General features: G+C 47.5%; 6 protein-coding genes across 6 annotated transcripts; 4 read left to right on the top strand and 2 right to left on the bottom strand.

Moving 5' to 3' along the window:
- Positions 1 to 257: 257 nt before the first annotated feature.
- On the bottom strand, positions 258 to 2,021 carry FSUBG_12310 (HOL1; the record flags this gene model as incomplete). The annotated part of the gene is made up of 3 exons (XM_036677086.1): positions 258 to 1,561; positions 1,620 to 1,754; positions 1,814 to 2,021. 3 exons carry the CDS (start codon positions 2,019 to 2,021, stop codon positions 258 to 260), a joined length of 1,647 nt encoding a protein of 548 aa, XP_036532225.1.
- A 658-nt stretch (positions 2,022 to 2,679) lies between these two features.
- On the top strand, positions 2,680 to 9,240 carry FSUBG_12309 (uncharacterized protein; the record flags this gene model as incomplete). The annotated part of the gene is made up of 12 exons (XM_036677084.1): positions 2,680 to 2,748; positions 2,797 to 3,186; positions 3,314 to 3,460; positions 3,778 to 3,812; positions 3,867 to 4,019; positions 4,470 to 4,665; positions 4,956 to 5,438; positions 5,678 to 5,780; positions 6,474 to 7,061; positions 7,154 to 7,371; positions 7,458 to 8,768; positions 8,815 to 9,240. 12 exons carry the CDS (start codon positions 2,680 to 2,682, stop codon positions 9,238 to 9,240), a joined length of 4,119 nt encoding a protein of 1,372 aa, XP_036532224.1.
- A 2,244-nt stretch (positions 9,241 to 11,484) lies between these two features.
- FSUBG_12308 (uncharacterized protein) lies at positions 11,485 to 12,374 on the top strand (the record flags this gene model as incomplete). Its single annotated transcript, XM_036677083.1, has 3 exons — positions 11,485 to 11,585; positions 11,637 to 12,258; positions 12,309 to 12,374. 3 exons carry the CDS (start codon positions 11,485 to 11,487, stop codon positions 12,372 to 12,374), a joined length of 789 nt encoding a protein of 262 aa, XP_036532223.1.
- Positions 12,375 to 13,067: 693 nt separating this feature from the next.
- FSUBG_12307 (glycoside hydrolase) lies at positions 13,068 to 14,357 on the top strand (the record flags this gene model as incomplete). Its single annotated transcript, XM_036677082.1, has 2 exons — positions 13,068 to 13,138; positions 13,202 to 14,357. The coding sequence occupies 2 exons, from the start codon at positions 13,068 to 13,070 to the stop codon at positions 14,355 to 14,357; spliced, it is 1,227 nt and encodes a 408-aa protein (XP_036532222.1).
- Positions 14,358 to 15,633: 1,276 nt separating this feature from the next.
- On the top strand, positions 15,634 to 16,905 carry FSUBG_12306 (pectin lyase precursor; the record flags this gene model as incomplete). The annotated part of the gene is made up of 2 exons (XM_036677081.1): positions 15,634 to 16,410; positions 16,486 to 16,905. 2 exons carry the CDS (start codon positions 15,634 to 15,636, stop codon positions 16,903 to 16,905), a joined length of 1,197 nt encoding a protein of 398 aa, XP_036532221.1.
- A 527-nt stretch (positions 16,906 to 17,432) lies between these two features.
- Positions 17,433 to 18,094, bottom strand: FSUBG_12305 (uncharacterized protein; the record flags this gene model as incomplete). The annotated part of the gene is made up of 2 exons (XM_036677080.1): positions 17,433 to 17,567; positions 17,630 to 18,094. The coding sequence occupies 2 exons, from the start codon at positions 18,092 to 18,094 to the stop codon at positions 17,433 to 17,435; spliced, it is 600 nt and encodes a 199-aa protein (XP_036532220.1).
- Positions 18,095 to 19,148: the final 1,054 nt, after the last annotated feature.

The raw sequence follows: 19,148 nt of genomic DNA, 5'->3' as shown, positions 1-19,148 counted from the left end.
CTGCAAAGAGCATTTATTTAATTGAGTGGATGCACATTTTAACTTTGGTTCGACAAAGAGCCTTCAATCATAGGTCAAGATTTAAGTATCAAATCACTGAATGTAGTCTACCCTCGTGGTATTATGCTTCGATATTCTCTTTCATCTTGATCGGAGTCTTTGCGGGGATGACATGAGTAGGTCATTGCCGGCTAGAGCTACTAAAAGGGGGCGTTTCTTACTACCCAATTAGGCAGTAAGAAGTACATCGATAACCCTTAGTCGGTAGTAGTAATACCCCTCTTCTCCTCAGCCCTCGTAGCATATCTTCTCCATTTCGGGTTAAGCATGTAGATAGGGATTCCCAGGATGAAAATAGCACCAAAGATGCCAGCCAGTACCCCAAAGGTCCATGTGTAACCTCCGTGTTGCACCATGTCCGTTAGTCCGTAAGCAACACCAAATGACACAATATTCTTTGTTCCAATAACCATAACAAGAGCTGGTCCTGGATGCTTAGGACTGGCCTCAGCAGCGAACGTGGTTGTGACAATGAGGACACTGGTAAATGTCACTTGGAAGAGCGTCCAACTAACAAGGATTCCCCAGTATGAACCGCCACCTTCGAATGCCGCTGTTGCCATGAACCCGTATAGGATAAGCATTGAAAATCCGAGGATAGCAACAGGCATCAAGACGATCAGTCTGTGCTCCGGCTTGTGAATCCCATGATTCCGTCTGGCCATCCATATAATGAAGGGTTCGCCCAGCAAGGTACAGTATGCAGCACCGAGCAAACCGCCGATGATACCCCCAAGATTGATGAGTCCAATGTCTTTGGGATCCCATCCATATTGCTGAAGAACGGCATCGTAGGTAAGTGAGACATCCACCACGCAAGCGAGGGTGATTGAGCTAGCAAGAACAGTGAAGAGAATAGCAGGAGAGGTCATGCTCTGAGCCATACGCAGCAAAGATAACAACATGATCTGTCCCGGGGTCTTATGGGAGCTGCCCCATGGTTTCAACATCTGAGCATAACTCTTCAGCGGTACGCAAGCCTCGTCTCCTCGCTGATCTTCAATACCATGGCGCTCGAGATACTCTTGAGCCTCGCTGTCTGGAACAACATGCGTGACCCCAAAGTCATCTGTCATGACAGCCCTTCCATCGAGACTGACAACTGGCCTCTGGAAGCGAGTTTCAAATCCGAATAGGAAGGCAAGGATCAGGCCCACGCCAACCAGTATAGCGAACACCCAATAGAACCATCTCCAGCCAAGGGCTGCAGCCTCGTAACTACTGGTCAAGCCTATCGTACTACTGAGGACATTCTGGACGGTCCAGTATAAGCCAAAGACACGCCCGCGCTCATGGAGAAAGGTAACCTCGGTAAGCATCAGCGGTAGCAGAGACTCAGAAGCACCAGTTGCTATGCCTTGCATGACACGGCTCGCTAGATGGCCATTGTAACTATTTTGGGCCGCTGAGCCTATTGTGGCGGCGAGAAGGACAACGGTCGAGATTAAGAAGACCGGACGCCGGCCATATGCTAGTGCTACTGGAAGGATAATAAAATTGCCTTTTGCATGTTAATACACATCAGCTGCCCATCTTCGCAAAGGTTGATATTAGCTTACCGAGGCCAACACAAAGAGATGGCAGAGTAAGGAGAAATGCAATTTCAGATGGGCCATATCCCTGTGGGCCGTAGAGTTGGAAGAAGATCCCCAAGATTGGTCCCAGGCCACCAATCAATGCCAAGCCCATGATAGCTTGTGGAAATGTTAGTCTGACCAGTAAGATATCCAGAAGGTTGTATTGATTTACTCACAGAACCAGCAACATGTCCCAATAACTGCCCATTTCTGCCATGGCTTCCAGTTAAGAGGGTCGTTGGGGTTACTCGAAGGAATGGGAAGACGTCTGATATTCCCATGGGCATCTACGAGGAGCGCATTTCCTTCTACGTGTCCTGATGGTGCATTTGAACCTTTAACTGGTTCCTCGGTGTGCTCCGCGTATTCATTCTTGGCGGCCATGTCGTTCCCCGATATGACGGATTATAGAACAGTTTGAAGATAGGAATAGTCGAATCTCGAGAGAAGGTATCCGAGGATCTTCCATGACTTGATCTGGCATCTGTCGAATACACAGTATATATGCAAGCCAGATCAAGTATGATAGGCGGAAGGATGTGGACAACCCGATTCTAAGATGCGGGGAAGCACACTTCTCATCTCATTAGGGCCAAGTCAGATTCTTACGAAAGTCAACTTGTTGATCCGGAAACTTCAGATACAGCTCGTTTAAAGGCCTGTCGAATCATTGAATACGACGGATCCGAACCGAAGAACGGGCCGGGAAAGTGGAGCCGACAAAACAACCGAAGTGCTTAAACTCTTAAAAACGCGGGGTACGATGATCTACCGTGGCTGTTTAACAGAAGATGTGCGTTATCTGGGGTAACTTCACACTGTTCAGGGTCAGGTTGCGATACTCGGAGTACAACGCTAAGCTGGTGGTTATTTGACTTGAGATCTCGACTCGGGAAGGAGGAAAGCGCCTAATAGATAGGCTTACGGAAGTAGCTATATTAAGTCAACATCATCACATCTATTAATGTCAATAAGCGGATGGAAATTAGTATTACCTTAAACATCTTTCCAAACTATTGTGATCTGCCCCGAAGAGTCCAAAATGGCTTCGCATAACTCTAGTTCCACTACTGAGGCGAGACTTGCGGCCGTGGAGAAGCTAGCACAACGAGTAAGAAATACCGTAACATTATCCAAACATTCTCAATAATATAATCAGGCCTACGGTCGAGGTGAGGTCGAGAATGTGTTCAGCAAGTATATGCATCTTCACAATGTATTCCAGGACGAACAGATCAAGGCTCTGTGGGTCAAGCGAGGCACCCCTGGGATCCACGCACAGTACACCAATGTCGGAGTTGACACGGACTACGATAGCATTATGGCCTACCACAGCGGCCGACCGTCACCTCCCGGAAAACTTATTCTATACGAGACAACCACCCCGTTGATCGAAGTTGCAGATGATGGTGAAACTGCGAAGGGGTTTTGGTTAATGGCTGGAGTTGAAAGTGGCTTGGCTGACCCCAAGAACGTGGGGACCATGCCAGAATTTCTCTACGAGCCTGAAGATAAGAACGTTGAAGGCAAAAGAGTTTGGACTCACTGGGTCTGGTGCCACTATGCACTGGACCTTTTGAAACAGGATGGGCAGTGGAAGATCTGGCACTTGCTGCTTCCGATGTCTTGAAGTGACTCGTGCCCCATTCAGTGAGAACTGGATTACGTTTGCAAAGAAGAACCAGCTGGGCTCTGATAAGGTAAAGAATTCACTATTCGTTCATTTGTACTTGACGGGATCTGATAGCGACCAGGACCTTGCGTACTTTGGAAATGACGGCAAAGCTGTCTTTATGCCGACGCCGGATGCCGAGCCAGAAAAGGTCAGTTATGCGAATCTCGATAAGATAAGTGAACTAACCGTTCTCGTGTAATAACAGAAGGCAGACGTGTATGGTCCAGATCGAGCGCGACAGTTGGATGTCGCTCTCCCATCAGCTTATGAAACGTTTTCTGAAACACACGAATATTAACGTCAGTGCTTTGGTTACAAACCTTGTTAATGGCAGCCAATTTCCTCTTGTACAAAGATTGTGAAGTCCTTGCTGTATAATCATGCCAATAGTTAAAATAGGAATTATACTAACCCTGCCTTTTCCACAATTGCTTTGATACCCAGGCCACGACTTAATGAAAATAGCTACAGACTACATGGAAGTTTGACTCATGCGCCCTGTATGATCGCAGGTTGGGCGCATCAGAAGAACACGACATGCCTAACCTCATTAGGCAAGATAACACCCAGTCTAGCTTCGTCAGCACTGGCGGAATGCCATCGTGGCTTCACGCGGAGCCAATAGATAGCCTTGGAGCTATCTCCCCAGGCGCGCCGATCCTTCGGCTTCCAACCAAGGCCAGGCAGATTTTCAAGCCACCAGGATGGTACCGTTGAAAAAACTGAAACCTCGACAGCCCCATCTTCCCAGCTCCCAAACCTTCTCCGCTCACCGCTGAGCTCGGCCAAATCCACTGCAGCTTTCACCACCGCCCAAATGCCAGCTCAATCACGCGAGCGACCGAGATGTTCTCTGACTCTCAGCTAGAACGGCTGGCGCTGCTGGAGAGGGTCTTTTCGTCAATCAGCCTCGTAGCTGTACTGTCGATTTTCGTCACGTACGGGAGCATACCGAGGCTGCGCAATCCTCGGAATACGTTTATCGTGTTTGCTAGCATCGCGAATCTGGGCGCTAGCATTGGGACTGTTATTTCACGCGATGGATTGGCTCGGGGGGAAGATTCGGCACTTTGCAGGGCGCAAAGCTTCTTGGTACACATGCAAGTAATAACTGTGTCTTGGTGACTATTCGGCATATATCCTAATCTCAGGTGTAGTTTCATGCAGTCTGATGCGTGGTGGTCTCTCGGCATGTCGGTCAATACTTTCAGGATTGTCTTCTTTCAATCGAATCCGCACACGTTCAACAAGTGGCTTTATTCTCTGATTTGCTTCGGAGGACCATTCATATCAGGGTTCACCCTGTTTTTCATCTCGACCCCAGCGCGTGGTCCTGTCTATGGAGCAACAACTGTAAGTCGTGAATAGCCCCAAGTCTCAACGATACACTGACGACAGACCAGACATGGTGTTGGATCCGAGAATCTTGGGTCAGCATACGACTCTTCACTTCATACCTATTTGTATGGATCTGCATAGCCACTTCAATCGCTTTAAACACAGCTGTTGGCTTTCGCCTCTTTCGGGCGAGAAACGAAGCTCGAGGTATCTTGAACTCGCGCATTCAAACCACAGTAACCGACCATCAAACAGTACAGCAAACCTCCATAAAATGGCAATGCATTTCAGCTGACCAACAACAGATGACAGAAACAAATACCGACAGCGATGTGCAAGGAGCCAAAGACATACCCGGTACTGCCGTGTCTAATTCTCCGAAATTAGCATCCAAAGCCACGACCGTGGAGCCGATTTCTGCCAGTAAAAAGCAACAATCTTCGTCATCGGCCACGGGCAGCACCAAGTCCAAGTTTTGGCTCAGAGACCCTGTCAAACGGGCATACCTCTTCACAACCTTTATGTTCACGCTGAGCGTCCTCGTTACATGGGTACCGGCCAGCATTACTCGTATCCAGAGTCTACTTAACGGTGATGTTCCATACTCATACCAAGTTGCCATAGCGGCCGTCATGCCTCTGCAAGGTCTGTGGAACGCTCTGATCTTCTTTACAACTAGTCGGAATGTCCTCAGGAACGTGATAAGGGAGAAATGGGGCCAGCGGGTATCAAAGTCTACAAAGATAGACAGCAGCTTGGGAGAAAGGGAACCTACCGAGCGGCTAAGGGTCAGTGGGCAGACAGAAACAACGGATTGGGGAAGTGATGTTGAGCTCCGCCGCCTGGCAAGGTGACATTTTATTGTGATAGGTAAATAACTTGTGTGGAGTAAAAGGCCAGACTCTGTCGTGGTAAGGTGGTTCATAAGACGCCATGCCAATCGTCATTCGTCACTTGTGTTCGCAGCCTAAAGCTTAACCTTATAGTCGGCAGTCATCCCCCTTGTTGCAGCTAAATAAAATTTCAGCTCATGGTTGCCAAGATGGATCAAGTACACTCGCCTGATATAAATGAGGACCGCCTTGGAATCAGTATTGCCCAAAATGGCGACAAGGACTCAAAAGTCGAGGGTATGTCCACCAGTCTCAAGCACGAGCCACCTTCCGACCAAATCAAATCCAACCAGCATCAAGAACAAGCAGTGATCACGAGCAGCACAGAGCTGATGCTTAACTACGTACAGGGAGAATAAGCTGATCCTAAGGGGAAGTTTTGGGCTCTCCAGACTGTCAACGGGGCCGCGTTGGTCTTCGCAATTGACTCTCTGGGTGTACTCAATGTCATTGAGAAGGCTGTTGCAGAAACACAAACAGGCTGGAGATCTACCAACTTATCGACCAAGGTCATCAACGACAAGTTCTAATCCGGCGCAAAGGCTGTTCATTTCGACGTTGGACAGAGTGTTATGAATAACCATACTATAAGTTTGGCAATGGCGGTTCGTTCCGATGGGTCTGATAATTTATTTCTTTCTCTAAACAGCTCGCCTTCCTCTACTGCTCAATGGACCTCCTATCCCGACTGGAGCTCTTACCCTTGTGATGCGCAGAACAGACCAAGCTCCGTTCAAATAACAAATATTTACATTTCTGAAACGGACCAGTAACAGCAGTATATCATAGTTGATATCCTACGCAATCCCAACTCTGAACTCAAGGTTACGTCTCGCTATATTGTCGACCCTTTCTCAACAACAGGAGCTCACTGGATGCCTTATACGCTTCCCTTTGAAGTTGAGCAGGGTACTTATTAGAGCTGCTTAGGCCGGGTCCCGGGTGCCTTTGTCGATGGTATCTATACAGCTAAAGGCGTTGCTCAGATGTCATATTTGCCGCTCTTCAACTCATCGGGCAGTGTTGCTCCTATGCCAACCCGTTTGCCTCTTCCCAACAAATTATTGGCTACAGCAATCGCCTCAGCCCGATATGCAGATGGCACTACTGACTTTTATGCTGTTAGCGACTCTACTCTTTACCGATGGAGTTCTAGCCAGCAGCTGCGCGACAATACTGTAGGGACAGCTTTATTGACCAACCCATTGTTTTCTGGCACTGATACTCTGATTGCACTTATCCACGACGGCATCACAACCATCTTTGGCAAGACTTCGAGCGATGCGGTATACTACACATCATGTCAGATTAACCATCTTGCCGACCCAACACTTTGGAGTGCCCCCGTCCCTATCCTCCATGGAATTGAGCGTATCACCTCATTTATCAATCTCAGGGACGGGGGTAACATAGTCTTTGCAGCCGGGGCCAATAAGGTCGAGAAGCTGACACAAGCTACAAGTACAGAGTCCAAACTGTGGCGTGCCCAATCCATTATGCTCGAGGCAAGTCCACAGTGTAAGCCGATGTCTTTCAACTCGTACACGACTACGATCAATGTCAAAAGGCCAGATGGTCATCGCTTGACTGCATTCTTTCCACCACTCCAGTGACTGTCCCTATCGGTGTATCCGGTCATGTAATCTTGATTCAAGCGACTGACAGTATTGTTGGGTCTGTCATCAATATAAGGTTGGGTGAAGCTGAGCATGTTGTCAACCCCACGGCCAGTTCATTTAACAAACTCGCCAAACTCTCGATCAAGGAGTCTTTGAGAAATGCCCAGATTCGCACAAATACTGTTGCTGGTGGCGTGATGGAAGCTCTGGTACGGATTCATTGATTTCATCCTCGGTGCCTGACTCGGATCTTGAGGCGACAGCAACGAATATGAAGCTTTTGACCGACACTTAGAGAGTGAACCGAGCTCGGACACGTCAATTTTCACTCGGTATGACAGCTCCTGTCACTTCAAGAATGGTAGTATCCCAAGGTAGTCTAGTCTCCGGGTTCGGTGACTCCATTGCCATAGCAATTGGAGACTTGTTCAACTGGCTTAAGACGGGCGTTGAAAAGGAAGTGGACTTTGTCAAGAATGCTGCCACTGGACTCTGGGACTTCATCGTCAAAATTGGTAACGACATTTATCGTGCTGTTCTTGATACGATCGACGCTGTCGTGGGGGCTGTTGAATGGGTCTTTGACAAGATTAAGACGGGGGTCAGCAAGGTTCTTCGATATCTTGAGTTCTTGTTTGACTGGGACGATATCCGCCGCACCAAACAAGTGGCACACAAGTTGGTCAAATACTGTCTGGTTGACATGGTATCTGGCATCCGAACCGCCAAAGCAGAGTTGGGCGAGTGTATAGGCGAGGCCCAGAAAGCAGTTACTGAATGGTCCGGTATCAAAGACTGGTCAGGACTAGGCGATGCAGCTTCGAAACCGCCATCGGGACATGAAGTCGATACTACCAAAACCGAAACTTTTGGCTCGCAAATGATTGTGAGACACTTGAAGAACCAGGCTGATAATATCACGATACAAGGTTCAATGCCAGAACCGAGTCAGGAGCAGGGTTTAGTGGATGACATGATCGCAGCGTTGGAGGCAGAAGGGATGGTCTTCCTAAAAGCCTTTGGACAGCTTCAAGACCTCGCAAAAGATTTCTCGACTCTGAGTCTCGCAGGTATGCTTAAAAGACTCGTTGGAATTCTCGGTGAAGGTGTTCTTGGAACAACCAAGGTGGTCATGGACGCTATACTGGATGTCTTACATAAACTTGCTGGGACTGTTGTCGAAATGCTCGACACCAAAATCCACATTCCCATCATATCCGACATACTTAATCTGATCGGAATCCCAGATATTTCCTTCCTTGATCTATTGCTTTGGGTCGGTGCAGCAGGCATCACAATGGTATACAAGATTGGCACAGGCGAAACTCCATTCCCAGACAATGCCACGACCCTTGCATTAATTAAGGCCTCAGATTGGGCCTCATTCTCAGCAGTCGTCAAGCAGCCGCCTCGGCTATTATCCGATGAGGTAGACGGCGGTACTTCTCACCTGAGTGTATCGCGTGAGACAGGGCGTATCATCTATATCGTGGGCCACCGCATTGCTGGTTATATCCTCACGGCAGGAATATGGGTCTTCTTACCCGAAGCTATAGATCCTGACCCTAAGAACTCACGTCGTATACCCTCAGCTATACTTGGTGCAGTGGGTTCTGTTGCAGTTGTTGCCGCAGATCTCCTGTTTGGAACAGTGCCTATTGAGAGCCCATTCATTTCTACCCTTCGCAATCACCGTTGTTGTTACTGTTGTTTTAAAGTCTGTATTCTCTAGCCCGGCTCAGAGGTTCTTTGACAGGTACCAATCTCTGAATGCCCTTACAGCTGCCGACCCTAGAAAGATCGGGGCCATATTCGACATGGCTGTTGTGGCACCTGCCGCCTTCTGTATATTCTATCACTTCCAGGAGTTCAGTGAGAAGCCTGAAAGTAGAGATAGGACACTCGTCATCATGGAGGAGTCATCTCGTTTGTTGACTTGCTTTGCGCGGGTGTTTTATACCGTTGCTGTCAACACGCCTGACCCATACACTAAGGGTGGAGCAGCCGGCTCTATGTCAGCATGTCACGTTTTCTCTGTTACTTTGGAGTCCATTTGCTCTGTAATGATGTGGGATTGAACGGGTTTGGTCTTGAGAACAGAGACCGCCTTGCTTTGGATGTTGCCTTGTGAGCTACCGAGCATGAAGAACATTCGCCAATTTACTCTGTCCATATCTAGCCCTGGTGGTGATGCTAATTGATTTCATTCTGAGTGTTTCCCATAGAATGCCTTCCCTTGGTGCCAAGTTACGGGCAGAATCCAGCTTCTCTAAGAACAACAATGACAATGCTGACTTCATGTCAAGCTGCACTAAGTCCCCACTGCTGGTTTAGGCTCTCAACCATAAGTCTCAACTGTAAATAAGTGTCAATGGCTCATTCTTTGCGACGGTCGTGACTCGTGAGTACCAAGCGTTCATGGCTTGACGTCCAGTTGTTCTGAGACTTCGAGATTGACATACCGGCCAACACGTCTCTGAGCCCTGGTTCTATGTAATCTTTTCACTTACATATTGATAAGAGCAGTATGGCTGCCTGAGAGGTGAATTTGGACCTTCCTTATCCAGTATGGAATGTTTTCGGCCTCTGCTGCCTAAATCATGACAGGTCCGCCCAGTTCTAGAAATGATCGACGATGTTGTTAAGCTCGGTGAGGGCCTGAGATACTCCTTCACCAGAGAACTGCATACGAACCTTCAACTCTAACGACTCTTGCCATTCTGAAACGAGAAGAGATCCTGAACGGAATTTGTGAGCGCATCGAGGATGTTTCATCCACTATCAAGCAGTTGCCTGCAGGCACGGTTCCCAGCCAGATATAATCTGTCATTGGATAGACTGCCAAGGAAGCTGAAGAGGCAAAGAAGCAGGAAATCGTGGCTGCTGTCGAGTACAAACCCATCAACCGGTCCTCGCTGGTAAGTCCATACGTGGAGAGCCTCTATTATGTTGGCAATTCATTACGGACGCAAGGCCAAGGCTGAGAGGTCTTCGCGAGCGTGAAGCTTCTGTACAAGACTGACACGTATTATGATGGTGCAAGATCATCCTTGGTCTTTGGTAGTATGCCTATTTGCGGAGATGTGTTTGGAGGTAGCCTGTTAAGTTTTTTTCCTTAAGTATTGAGGGAATAGTACTAGTCTGATATATTACTCTTGTTTTTGTGTTTTAAGGACATACTGTGCCTTTTTTTAGTGTTCTCAGCACTACCTTTCTATTATGTTACTTTTGATCTTTATTTCGTGTAATACGTTCCATGGCACGAACTTTAGCAGTGCTATTCGTCGATACTCGACAAGTTTACCACTTCTGTTTAGTTCCATTCGCCTTGGTCTCTCATACGCCCAAGCATACATACCGCCCAACATAATGTCCGTTGGGGCTCAGCTTCACAGAAAAGACTGGATACCGTCTAGTGCAATTCACCCTAAATGCTGCCTGAAACCTGCTTCGGGAGCTTCCTCACTCAGCAATTGCCTTTTCTACTTCGACTGCCCGTAAAGAAAAAACTCCGCCCGTTTCAGAATAGATCTACAATCCTGTCTGCCTCGGGGAGTTCAACTTCTTAAGGTTGACAGGAGATTACAGGGGTAATGGTTCAAGTTCTGTTTTTGATTGGCTCGCAAAGGTTGCTTCCGAAAAGGTTCAACTAAAGCTAAGATATTTCCAGGTTAATTAAGCGAGGGCTGAAGCAGTACAACGATCCCTTCTCCTGCCTTATGCATGCCCTCATCATTAATCCATGTCCATAAACTGAAGTACCATTTTGACTTCTCGTGAAGCCTCAAGCGGTTGTTTCACGTTGCATGCAAAGAACAGAAGATTCTCGGGGTGTTATATTATCCCGATTGACCCTCCCGAGTTTTCCGTCTGGGATGGGGGAAACAGCTTCGGATTGGTCGAGCATCACGACGGATCTAGAGAGTATAGGGTGAGATCGTCCACAGTTGCAGGTAGTTGAAGAATGTCACAATCATTCGCACAACAAATGGGTCTCAATACTACTTTAGAGATCGTAAGAAGAATTCCGCATGCGGAATCAAAAGAGTTTATATTGGAGTCATGAACTATATAAGGTGGAAGAGTTTCTCACCGTATTGCGTATGTACAAGTCTTCCATCAATCCTCAGCTTCCGAACTCCACCTATCATCAACCGACCTGTTACTCCAGTTTCAATTCATTGACACAACTATGGCTCGACTTCCGCCTCTTGATAAGCTGCCTCTTGCGGCACGCAAGAACCGTAAGTCAACAATGGTTCATAGTCCGGGATGAATGGCAGAACAAACTGGCAGACTTCGAAGAGTAGCTCTCGAAAGCCATGGGTGTTGATTGGAAGATTGACATTGACGCTCTTGCTGTCGTGCCTTATGGCGCAGAAGGCCCTTGGGCCCGTGAGAGCCCAGGCTCGATGATTGCAAAGTAAGACGATACTCACTCCCTACAGCCAGATACACCCGCTCACAAAATCAGCTATGTCGAGGAGGCCGTCAAGGAACTCGAAAGAAACCCCAAGTACCACGATGAAATCAATAAGCTGGCCTCGGCTCATGTCCTCACTATGGACGTGGATGAGGAAGAAACGTTTGATGCATGCGGAGCCAAGTTCACAAGCGATGGGAAGCTTGCTATAGTCTTCGGCGCCGATAGACTCGGTTCCAACACTGGCGATGCCTTTTGGCACAAGAACCTGGAGAAGGGTATCAGTCTGGCCCCTTCTACGGATGCGCTGAGCTTTTATGCCCGCAAAGGTATCCGTGAAGACTACGAGCCGGACATTGCGGACGTACAGTCTGAACTCAAGGATATTATCAAGAAGGATCTTACCCTAGTTCCCAACTTTGAGGAGACCTACAAGAAGCTGAAGCTGACCAAGGAGGGCACCGACTTTGACCAATACCTTGGCGCCTTTATACTCAACTATTTCCGTGGCCTGGTCAGTACGCTGAAGTGGCGCAAGTTTGACAGCGATGATATGCTGCAGGAGGCGCTGAGTGAGGCTTTGGAGAAAGGAGAAGTGCATTTCCGTATCCTTGACAAAGTTGAGGGTAGTAGTGGAGAGGCAGCTATTGAAGATGGCATACTCTACTTACAGGTGAGTGACTTTGTCCTTCAACGTCATCAATTCGCGCTAATACCCGGCAGACCTCACCCGACAAGTGGGGATCAAACATTGACGATATCTCCAACAACATTATGGATCTGCTCTAAGGGGTCGAGGCACAAAGTTCTGCAGTTTATTGTGGCAACTTGTTTGTGCGAAACTTGCCCAGGCCTCGGGCAGCAAGAAAACATAACACTTTAGAAGAGGATAGTAAAATAAACTTAGTAAAGAGTGCCCTAAGCTTAGGCTAAAGCTACCAAAGTCTTTTTGTCCTTTAGGATCAAGGTCCTGGGTTTTCTTTCCTCCCCTAGCCAGGCTCTCACCATTACGTAGATATGGTGGCGACCGAGCCTTTTAATGGATGACGATATGTTTCAATCGATATCTACGATATGGGCTCGATCGAAAAATCCGGGCCAATTGCGAGACTGTGATTGTGTATTAATAGAGGCTGTTCAGCTGCTGAAGATTTTGCTGTCTGTTTGTTTAAAGAAATGTCACTAGCTGGTGAACTATTGCTGAGACTATTGGCGTTGGTCGCGGTCTCATCTTTCAAAACGGCAAATTGTGGGTACCCCCTGATGCTAGTCAGGTCAGCCGTTGAACTTGCCTCTAGTCTTGTGTAGATGGCGATTCATCTCATTTCGGATTTCCCGGAGTCGCTAATCGACGATGGAAATCTCTATCTGTAAGGCTGTGTGTAAAGAATCTCTATAAGAATGTCTCAGTTCAGCTGAGGATGTCTCACAGAAACATCAAGCATTCAGGTCTCGAGCAACAGCAACATATCAGACGCCGTCATGCATATTCCCTCTCTTTTCTCTTCAGCTCTGCTGTTTTCAACCGCCCTCGCAGTGCCCCAGCCTGATTAGTCTGTAAAAAGCGCGGCCAATCATGGCAAGGTTGCCAAGTATCAGAAACAATGTCCTTTCAGCATTCCTCATGTCAAACCCCATAACCAGCGATATGAGCACACGATTAACTTCCCCAAGGGTTGCGAAAGTGGTAAATTTATCAACTGGAAGACGTACAAGGCCAATGGTGTCAATCTAGGAGCTTGGCTTGCCAAGGAAAAGACCCATGATCCCGTCTGGTGGAATTCGCTTGGTACCAAAGCCGCTGCTACTATCGATGAATGGGGCTTGTGCCAGGCTCTTGGAAAGCAATGTGGCCCAATTTTGGAGAAGCGCTACGAATCTTTCCTCAATACCTCTACCATCAATACCCTTCGCATCACTACCACCTACGCCGCCTGGGTCAAGGTCCCTGGCTCCGCTTTCTACCATGGCAGACAACAGGACCATCTACGAAAGATTACTCAATATGCTATTGAACGATACAACATGCATATCATCATCGGTCTTCACTCCCTACCCGGCGGTGTGAACAACCTCGACATTGGTGAAGCTTTCGGGCATGACGGTTGGTTCTATAATTCTACCAATCTGGCCTGGAGTTTCAAGGCTGTTGACAAGGTTCTCGACTTTGTCAAAACCAGCGGCCATAAGAATGCCTTCACGATCGCTCCCCTCAACGAGGTCAGCGATAACTTGGCTGGTTTCGGCTCAGCAGCTGGTCTATCCGACAAAGCGACCAACTGGGTTCTCACATACATGAATGGGGTTTTCCAGCGCGTCGAAGCCGTCGACAAGCGTATCCCCGTGATGCTCCAAGACAACTTCAAGGGTGCCGCCTTCTGGTCCCCGCTGTTTGACAAGAAGCGCAACCTTGTCATCGACTCTCACGTCTATTACTTTGCCGCATCGGGTACCTACTCACAGTATGTCGCACCTGCTGTGTGCGGACAAGCAAAGTACCTGGCTGAGGAGACCAAGTTCCCTGTGTTTGTCGGTGAATGGTCTTTGCAGACTATATACAACAACACCCTATCGGTGCCTAGCCGCAAAACCATCTTCGATACTCAGCGCTATGCCTGGCAGAAGTATGTGGCTGGTGGTGCTTTCTGGACAGCTGTGTCTTACTCCACTACGCCTGTGGATGGACAAGGTATCCAGAGGGATTACTGGAGTTATGTTGACCTGATCAGGGCTGGCGTTATTACTAAGGCTACAACTAAGAGCTATTGCTAAAAGGTTTTTGTGTTAATCAGGGGGGATTCTGGTTGTTTACTAACTCATACATTTCCTGTAAATGCTTTTTCTTATCTTATACTTATCTACTATTATTTCGACTAAATTAGCCTGGGTTAAATATTTTATATAATGGTCTTACTACTGTGATCTGTCACGTATATATATGAAGCAGTCAGGGCACTGGATAGCTATTCAATGAGTGTTAAAGTCTTGACTCAACTTCTTACATTCTCTCTGTCGACTCTCCATTAAACTGCCTTAAGATACTTGTGTCTGCGTGCTCTATTTGTACGTGCACCCTCGGCGCCAGCTCAATTATTGTCCGCCCTAAGAAGACAGAGCTTTCTCGGCTTGTGGTCCTTCGGCTAGTTTGTTATTTAACTGTAGATTACGGAGTAGAGGCTCGGATATGACGGTTCGTAGACTGTTTCGTCTAAATTGAATGTTCGGTAATGAACGGGGATAAGAAGTGTGGGGATCGCCTTAGTATGGTTACGTGATGTGGAAAAGGGTTACATGGCGTTATCTGCAAGTTATCAACCGTCCAGTGGTGGAAATATTAACCCATTGTCTTATGACCACGGGAAGTGGGATTTGTCGGATATGTGTGCCGTTGTGATCAGCACGAGAGACTTACCCGACACTTGAAGTCGGCGCTGATTGAGATTTTAAACGTGTCTGGATGAGTCGGACTCGATAAACACTTAATTGCTGCTAGAATACGCACTAGAACATTAACATACAGCTAGCTGAAAACACTACTGCCTTTTTCAAATAGCAAACAAACTATTGAACTTTAGATAAAGCTGTGTTTAAGTCTAGATGCTCTTACTATCTCCTTAGTCCCTTTGACAGGTTAAGTGGTCCCTGACTGGCTCGGAGATGTCTAACTAATTATGCACCAATAACCGAAGGCACTAACTTAACGACTCCAGCCTAACATTGTAAGCTTGTCACTTAGCTCACTCCTGAGCAATCTTCTCTGTATCTAACGGATAGAAATGTTCGAGAATGGAAATGCGGAGCTGGCATGTTCCGGTCTAGCCTTGCTTGAGGTCCTGTACCGAAGCTAGTAATGGAGGGTCTAAACCGCGATCATGGAACTATCTACCTGCCAACAGGTTTACTAGTTTTAGCCCGGTAGTGGTTGTAAGCCACATGCCGTGATCCGTCATCCATGTCAGACGGGACATATAAAAGCTACTCAATTTCCAGAGCAATGAAATGTTTAGCCACGATTTCCCAGTCACTATTGCTTCATTGATATAACACGATGAGACTTGAAATCCTTTTTGCACCCGCACTTGCGGCTTTTGTTCGAGCTGCTGGAGTCACTGGCGCTGCTGAAGGCTTTGCCAAAGGTGTCACTGGTGGTGGCTCAGCCGCTGTTGTCACCCCTACGACAACTGCCCAGCTCGTGTCTTATCTCGGTGACTCCTCTGCCCGAGTCATCATTTTAGACCGAACCTTTGACTTCACTGGAACTGAAGGCACGACTAGTGCGACTGGCTGCGCTCCCTATGGCACGGCTTCTGCCTGTCAGCTTGCCATCAACAAGGATGACTGGTGCACCAATTACCAGCCCAACGCACCCAAGGTCAGTGCCAAGTTAAATTTCTGTGGAGTTCGAGGCCATTCTAACCTCTCAACTCTATCACAGGTCAGCGTAAAGTATGACAATGCTGCGTTGAACCCCATTCTTGTTGGGTCAAACAAGAGTCTCGTCGGTGTAGGAAGCAAGGGCATTATCAAGGGCAAGGGCCTTTACATTGCAAAGGGTGCCAAGAACGTCATCATCCAAAACATTCAGATTACCAACCTCAACCCTCAGTACGTCTGGGGAGGCGATGCTATTGCCCTTGATAACACGGATCTTGTTTGGATTGACCATGTTACTACTTCGCTTATCGGCCGGCAACACATTGTTCTTGGCAACAACCCAAGTAATCGAGTGACTATCTCGAACCACAAGCTCGACGGTGCTACCTCTTGGTCAGCCACGTGCAACGGCTACCACTACTGGGGCTTTTACTTCACAGGCTCTGCTGATGTACGTCCCGCTCTCATCTCTACTTTGACAAGATGATTCTCTTATGCCTGTTTGACGATTTACTAATCTGATTAGACTGTTACCTTCAAGAACAACTACATTTACAAGACCTCCGGCCGTGCCCCCAAGGTCGGCGGAAACACCCTTCTCCACGCCGTCAACAACTACTGGTACGATAACGCCGGACACGCCTTCGAAATCGGTGCTGGCGGTCAGGTCGTCGCCGAAGGCAACATCTTCCAGAATGTAGCTACACCACTCGAGGCGTCGAGCTTTGCTGGTAAGCTCTTCTCGAGCCCCAGCACCTCCGCCAACGCCGTCTGCTCTTCCTACCTCGGCCACGTATGCCAAGTCAACGGCTTTGGAAGCTCTGGCACTCTCTCAGGCAGCGACACTGACTTCCTGGTCAACTTTAGCGGCAAGAACGTTGCTTCCGCTGCGGCTTACTCCAGTATCACCGGTCTCTCGTCCAGCGCGGGCTTTGGTACCATTTAGGCTCATGGAAGATTAGGAGGGTCAAGGAATCGAGAGGATGCTTTGACAAACCGGAGAAGTGATTCGTGTGTACATAGTTGTTAAGAAATATCAGTTGGATGTCATGGTTTGCGGTTGTTGATCACTCGCTACTAACCATTGAGACAATAGAGAATTTGTTATTTTTATCTTGAAACATTGAGAGGCCTTGTCCACCGTCGAGCTCCAGATTTGTAACATTCCGTGCCGAGAATTGCAGAGTAATAAATTAACTCCATCTTTAGTTATAGTCCTAAAATTCAGATATCGCAAGCGCTGCCATAACTGCCACTGTCAAGAGCAGCATAGCACAACTGCGCCCATTCATCCTGTTTGCTGAGTTTTCTTTAGTATCATCTCCTCCACTTGTTTTAGTAAAGTCCGGTTCCTTATGAATAAGCGCCACTGCCGGAACCTTTGTCACAACAAGGTTGTCTCCAAGCCACTCTGCCGTCTCCATATTCCGGGTGACTGTTGCTAGAGGAGGAGGTTCTGTATAGGATAAAATCTCATGTCCGCTTCTCGTGCGTGTCACGGGTACCGCGGTTGACGCGAATTGGAACCCGCATATCTCCGAGTATCCATACGTAGACAATGGACCAAGCACTGAGTAACAATTGCCATTGAAGTTGAGTGTGTAGTTCCTGGATGCATTAGTGATATGTCAGCATCGAAGAAATTGGGGAGCTTACCTTGGGCAACATACCGCCAGTGTCTCAGAAGGTTCCAAGACCTGTACCCAAACGCTTGCCGGGTCCTGTCGGAATGGCCGACCTGGCTCCCATCTCTCAGGTACCATCGTTGATTCCGTCCTGGTGAGTTGCCCAGACATCTGTCCAATGCTTCCAGTTCCCCTCACGTATTTCCCGGCCGTCGTCCAGTCGGAAGGGCAGTATAGGCCCGGAGAGTAGTAATGGTAAAAGCCAAGGTCGAAGGTCTTGGCATATGTTGCTGTGATCAGATGATCGTATTGATCTCCGGATGGTATGCATTTCCCAATCAGTTGCATTTTGCAGGTAGGGTTAGCCCAGAGATATTCGGGGTGGTCGCTATCATAAGCAAAGTAAATGCGGTCTGTTTCAGTGGCACATGATGCTGGCGCCGTATAGGTTGTTGTCAATGGCCCAAAGTTAGTTATCCTCGCCGTACTGATCCTTGTTACAGTGGGCATCTTGTTGACAGGCTCCGAAGTTTTTTAGTAGAAAGAGTTTGGCAGTATAGTGGAATAAGGCCTGATTGTTTATATTGCCAGTATCAGATGTGATCAACACTGGCACAGTGATCAGTTCAGTACGGATATCGGCTTTCAAGATTACGATGCAATTTACAATGCAAAGCGATGCATTGGGTGTCCTACCCTGTTTTATATGTCCAATTAGGTATTTTCTCATGGCCAAGACGGTGGCTGGAAGCAAAAGGACGTCTGCTACCTGCTGCATTTGGCCTAGGTTGGTGTGGCACAGTTGAAGGACAGTACGCTACGCCGCTAAAATCAGGTTTTAGAGCCGGGAATGCCATCCATGTGATCAATTTCCTCCAGCCATATACATACAAGGATTAAGCTTAAACAGCTGGCAGTGGTTAGGTCAGTGGCGTCGATGACATGTAGGAACTAAACAATTAGATGTAAGGTAATAAATTCACAGTCTTTCGTTGATAGAAGTAATACCATAAGAGCTTGGTTTCTTAGATTAGTTATTAGTAACTATACACATAATTACCAACGCGGTCTTGAACCTTTCGTTTCGAACAGACATCTCCAGGCTATCCAAGTTATTTACGTTTAATAGGATCGCAAGTCTGATCAGTGAGTTTTTGCCAGAGATTTTACTAAAGGCCTAGTAAATTTTTACTATTAGGCCACCAAGAGGATTAAGGTGAAATCAGAAGCTGTTGATGGCTAGATAAGTGTATCACGCATACTTGCCTTTTACAGTTTAATCTGGAAGTTGCATCTAGTGTAATTAAGGTACTGTAGATAAGAGAGTATATTTATCCAGCCAGACTACAGTATCTAATTTCTTTGTATATTTTAATTTCTATTAAGAGGATTCCTCCTGGGCTTATTATCAGAAATTAGGACTTTTATAAGTGCTGTTGAAGCGACAAAGACATTATGCGGGCAGTTGGTATAGTGCTTCAGCCCATGTTTCGAGGATTATGCTCAGTATAGACCCGACGCGTGATGCTCACATCACGCGCTTTACCATCTTACGGATGTAATC

This window comes from Fusarium subglutinans (genome assembly GCF_013396075.1).
Source record: "Fusarium subglutinans strain NRRL 66333 chromosome Unknown NRRL66333_c0000261, whole genome shotgun sequence".
NCBI classification, from domain to species: domain Eukaryota; kingdom Fungi; phylum Ascomycota; class Sordariomycetes; order Hypocreales; family Nectriaceae; genus Fusarium; species Fusarium subglutinans.
The sequence above is the reverse complement of the archived record's forward strand: the minus strand, read 5'-3'. Positions and strand labels throughout refer to the sequence as shown.